The sequence below is a fragment of the Morone saxatilis genome, unplaced genomic scaffold (assembly GCF_004916995.1).
Source record: "Morone saxatilis isolate NCDOM2014 unplaced genomic scaffold, NCSU_SB_2.0 Contig9, whole genome shotgun sequence".
NCBI classification, from domain to species: Eukaryota; Metazoa; Chordata; class Actinopteri; family Moronidae; genus Morone; species Morone saxatilis.
Genome location: NW_023340268.1, coordinates 22,655,240 through 22,660,439, shown reverse-complemented (window position 1 = coordinate 22,660,439; position 5,200 = coordinate 22,655,240). Strand labels below are relative to the sequence as shown.

Sequence of the window (5,200 nt, the reverse complement as noted above, 5' to 3'; positions counted from 1 at the left end):
TGACATAAGCACGTTGTGTCACACTAAAAAGAATCCGTGCGAAACGTGAGCTTTAAATTGAATTAAACAAGGCTTCAAGGCAGAGGAAATTCCTCGATCGTTTTTTGTGATCGAGTTCCTCGAGAAATCGCTGCAGCCCTATAAAACAGATAATGTCACTCCGGTTCAGGTCTATTTTACCATCTGTGTTCATAGCAAAATTAACTCAATTTGTCACCCTTGCCCATAAATAAAGTAAGTGGTGTGCTGTCAGACATCACCGTAGAAACAAAAGACAATGACGGAGGCTTCCCCTCTGTGTTCCTCTGGTTCATATGTGTATCAGTTAAATAATCTGTGATTTTTAAAATGTATTGAAAAATCAATCAATTTGCATTTGTTTATTTTAATGTTTGCGTGTGTCCGGTGATGATCTCATCCTTGCGCTCCCAGTATTTCCTTCATGGGAATGTGAAGACAACACATAGGAGCTCAGGAGACTGTTGTGTAAACAGTGTCCTGGGATCTGAGGATATACACACATCATAAAATAGACGGTGTTAAATCAAACAGGCCTAAACTGCTAGCTGCTGGTTTTGCTTCAAGTCTTCTCCATTATGTTATCTGTTTCCTTTACCTCCTCCCGTCTCTCATTATCAACTAATCATCCCTTCTGCTTTTACCCCCCAGTGTGCTGGCCTATCAGCAACCTAATGCCAAGAAACTCCGTCGCATCGCCCAGAAGGCTGAGCAGCTGGAAGCCAAAGGCGTGGTGCCACGGAGGCAGAAACAGCTGCTGAACAGACGGCCGGTCAACAGGACGGCCAAGAAGGCAGTGACAGAGGCCAACAACAACCCAGACAGAGACTATTATGACATATGGGGGCAAGAGTGTGAGTGCAGTGTGTCTGTGTGTTTGTCTGTCCGTCCAGTGATGATCCCATCCTTGCGCTCCCAGTATTTCCTTCATGGGAATGTGAAGACAACACATAGGAGCTCAGATGACTGTTGTGTGAACAGTCGTCTGGGATCTGAGGATGTCATGCCACAATATATTGCAATAGATTTTTAACCATCCATAATAATTTGAATGATGACAACATATTGACCTAAAATGTGCAAAGTTCTGTGCATCTTCCTTCTATGTGGGAGTTAGAGGCTAAGGCTAAGCTACATTGTCCATACAGCAGGCAATCGGTGTGCACGGTGGATGCATATTTAAAAGTTTCTTCAGCTAAGCCTCTCATGCCTGCCAGCTGCTGGTGATCAAGGGAATCGAAAAGAGGAAGCCACCAGGGCTTTATTTTATTTTCTCAATTGGTGGATGCTGGCCTATTTGGCAACACCCAAGGCTTGATGTGCGCATGTGAAATGTCAATTTAGGTCACCACAACTAAATATTGAAGTTGAGGAGGGAAATGCAGTACCACAGTCCAATTCTTTCTGGTAGCAGTACCAGCTAAATATCTAACAATGTGCTGTAATCTAGATAGATATATTTACTGCATGACTTTGAAAATGTGAAATGTTGCACTAGGGCTGACTGCCAGGTTGTGCAGCTGTCTTTAACACACACAAATGCTTATATTTGAAAACATTTTCTTCTTTTTAATGTAGCTAAAGATCAAGGTGACTCCTGGTACCTTCAACAGACGGGCAAGAAGCGTGTCAAGGTGAGAAAATGTTTTGTTAAAGTCCTCTTACAGTCTGATTTAAACTAATGCACGTTTGTGCTTTGTGGTGCTTTGAGTTTGACAAAAATCACTGTTTTGGCAGCGTCCAGAGAAGCTGAATGAGAAGCCGTCTGTGCTTCCCGCTGTGGAGGTGATTGCTCCTGGAGGATCCTACAACCCAGACTTCTTCTCCCATCAGGTAAAACCAACTCTACAGCCTGCAGACTTGCACTGTTAGCATCTTTAACAAGTGATGTACCTGCATATGACAGTTTCAGAGGTCTTGCATGTTGAGTTTATCCAGAATACATGCAGTTTATTTATGCTGTTTATGTCTTGATTAAGTTTTTCTATGTTCTAATGATTTCCATAAGACCATATCTTGTTGTAATGACCTGCACTGACTGTTAATCCCTCTCCCCCTCTCTGTGAACCCAGGCCTTGCTGCAGGAGGCCCACGAGGTGGAGGTCAAGAGACAAAAGGAGGAAGATAAAATACAGAGACAGCTGGCTGTCAACAGAGAAGACACAGCAACAGAGGTACCTATGATTGTTGCAGCTCGTTCATCGTGTTTGGTTAACTCCTAATGTGGGTCTTTGATAGTTAATCTGTTTTGTGTTTGTGTGTTCTGCAGGAGACGATCTTGAGAGAGCAGGTAGAAGGCCTGGTAGAAGAGGAGAATGAAGAAGAGGCACCTCCTAATGAGGAAGAGGAGGACGTGGCAGTGGGAGCCATCTCACTGGCAGACAAGAAGACTGAAAGGCAGAGGAAGAAAGAGAGGGCTGACAAAATTAAGGTAAATACACAATTCATACTTACAGACTTGTAATTCAGAAATGTTTAATTCTATTTCTTCTATATTTAATTAAACTATATAATAATATAACAAGTAGCCATCAGATTTGTTTGTTTTTCTGTTTATGGTTTAAGTACCTTGAAAGTGCTTAAATTCTGCTATTAAAAAAAAGCTGTACAAACCAAAAACAGAGCTTTTTCATTTTCAGATGGATCCCCAAACAAATAAACTAATCAAAATTAAAGCTGCAAGCAGCGTTGGGCGGGGCCGCGTCACGTGCAGGCGTTACACGTGCGGACCAAAACATGAAAATTTCACGTAAATCAGATCAAACTTGCCATGCAGTGCTTACTTCCTGTTGCCAGTAGGTGGCGCTATCACTATATCTGAATATTGTCATGTAGACGTGTTCAGGGCGGGACTGTTATCAAACGTGTGCTTTAACTGTACTGAGCAATTTTGAAGCAGATCTAATGAATTTCCTTGGAGTAATTTGTTCAAATACAAGGCGAAAAATTCACCGAAAATGAAAATGTCCCGACTTCCCGTGGGGTTTGGGGTATGGGTCCAAGAGGCTTTTTTGTACGTCTCGGCACGTTACACGTGCCTACCGAGTTTCGTACATATCGGTGAAACGTGGCGCCGGGGCTGCTGTTTTTTTAAAAGCCTGTAGGGGGCGCTACAAACACGACAAACACGATTTTTGGTATGTGAGCTACAGGCACCACTATAAGAATATGAAATTCACAGGGCACGTGTAATGTAGTTCATGTCTCCACACAGTTTCATGTCTCCGCACAGTGATTTACAATGCCACCAGAGCGCCACCTAGTGGCGGATCGTTGACACATTTATTAGTGAGCCTCAGGGAGCCATGGGCAAGCATCGTACCAAGTTTCATTTTAATCACACGTGCCGATGCAGAGATATAAACTTCTTCATTTTAAGAGCGTAACTTGTGGCAATGCCTGAAATTGTGCAAGATGCCTAACGAAAAAAAAACCGTAGCAGGAAGTGGGTGGGGCCAATATGGGAGATTAGCTCGCACTTACCGAAGCGCGTGGTATAAAATTTTTGAATGTACGACAAACTATGCAGAAGTTATTAGCCTAAAACGCATTTTTTATGATAGTAGCGCACCTAGTGGCCGACCCCGAAAAGCGACGCATAGAAGTATCCCATTTTCACCAGGCCTGACAACTTTGCCAAATAAAATTGAGTTCGAGGAGAAAATTCAGCAATGAAGTATCAAATGTTCCAAGAAATCCAGCTTTTCTGCCACATCATTAAATCACCCCAGTCTTTTTCTCAAATAATATAGCCTAATTGGTCTCACTCATTACTTCCACAACATCATGCTGTCCCAACAAAAATACATCACATTAGGGCAAGCATAAACTGGCTGTTGGAGTTCAAGCCTTCAGCTGGGTCGAAGCTTTATAAAAAATATTTATCAAATTATTTTGCTCATTATTTCTGAAGCTTTCTCTATTATCCTGCATAGTAATGAGACAGATCATCTGCTGAAAACATCTGGCTTCCGGCTAACCACTCGCTAAATGGCATTTGCAAGAATCCACGCAGGCCTGAACCAAAAAACAACCAGAGCCAAGAAAGATGTAAGGACAGTCTCATTCCCAGGGTCCATTTTCTGTATATGATATCCTGGGAATGAGACTCAACTATCTGTGCTGTCAAAATCTATTAAAATGCCAAAGCATTATATATTGAAAATTTCTTCTATTAAATTATATTTCTGTTATCCAAATATTAAATGTATTCCCTAGAAATTTAGAATTTCTTCCTTAAATAAAGTTAAACATTTGTATCACAAACTTTCATTATATCCTGTACAGTAGGTACAGCAAAGAATATGTATACTGTGAAAAAAAATTCAGGTTCTTCCTGGTTCTCTATGCTTAATGTTTGTAAGAATCCACCAGGCCTGAACAAAAACAACCAATCAGAGCCGAGAAAGATAGTGGTTTTAAGAAAATAACTATCTTAAAACCACCAACCCTAAGCCTCGGTATCTGACAACAAGGGAATTAAACTCAACAATCAAGTGTCTTGCTTGGCTCTGATTGGCTGTTACAGGTAGGTATAAAAGTTACCTACTGCAGCTTCATTATGTGATGTATGTACATTTTTATATAGTTATATTTAGACTCAAGAATAGCTCATTACAGTGACCAAAGTCACTAGTTGCACTACTGCAATGTGTTTTATCAAATATATCAACTGAATGTGAAATTAAACAGACAAATAGAGGTCATTCCAACAAACATTCCCAAGAAAAGAGACAAACTTGTAGCTTTGGCAATATTTCAAAATACTTAAAAAATCTTACTGTTATGATTGTTCAAGTCTTGGATGAAGCCAGAAGGCAATACAAATTATAATATGTATAGGTGTTGAGGTTATTTATAACATGTATGATTGTTTCATTTCAAAATGATACATCATGAGACAAGTAATATAATACACGAGAACACAAAGGATAGACATCGTTGGAAATGTACAGTACTTATTCAAATATTGTACCTTCTGCACTATAGTAGATACTAAAAAACACTCACTGATGCACTCAGAGCACCCTCAAAACCCCACAATTCCTCCCATCTAACTGCTGATGTCTTAAACATCAGTGGATTTTAGCTGACACTTCATCTTTGGGCATGAAAACAGCGGTTTCCAACACTGGGGTTGAGTGAGTACTCGGCTGAAAGGAGTATCCATTACAGATAATGT

The 5,200-nt window shown here is 40.6% G+C and overlaps 1 protein-coding gene across 1 annotated transcript in view; it reads left to right on the top strand.

Moving 5' to 3' along the window:
* LOC118342467 (ribosome biogenesis protein NOP53-like) overlaps window positions 1–3,253 on the top strand; it is a 4,290-nt gene extending 1,037 nt beyond the window's left edge. Inside the window, exons 2-7 of the mRNA XM_035681020.1 lie at window positions 644–872; window positions 1,597–1,652; window positions 1,756–1,851; window positions 2,091–2,192; window positions 2,288–2,449; window positions 3,233–3,253. Coding sequence (XP_035536913.1) covers window positions 644–872; window positions 1,597–1,652; window positions 1,756–1,851; window positions 2,091–2,192; window positions 2,288–2,449; window positions 3,233–3,253 — 666 coding nt within the window. The remainder of the gene's footprint in view (window positions 1–643; window positions 873–1,596; window positions 1,653–1,755; window positions 1,852–2,090; window positions 2,193–2,287; window positions 2,450–3,232) is intronic.
* Window positions 3,254–5,200: the final 1,947 nt, after the last annotated feature.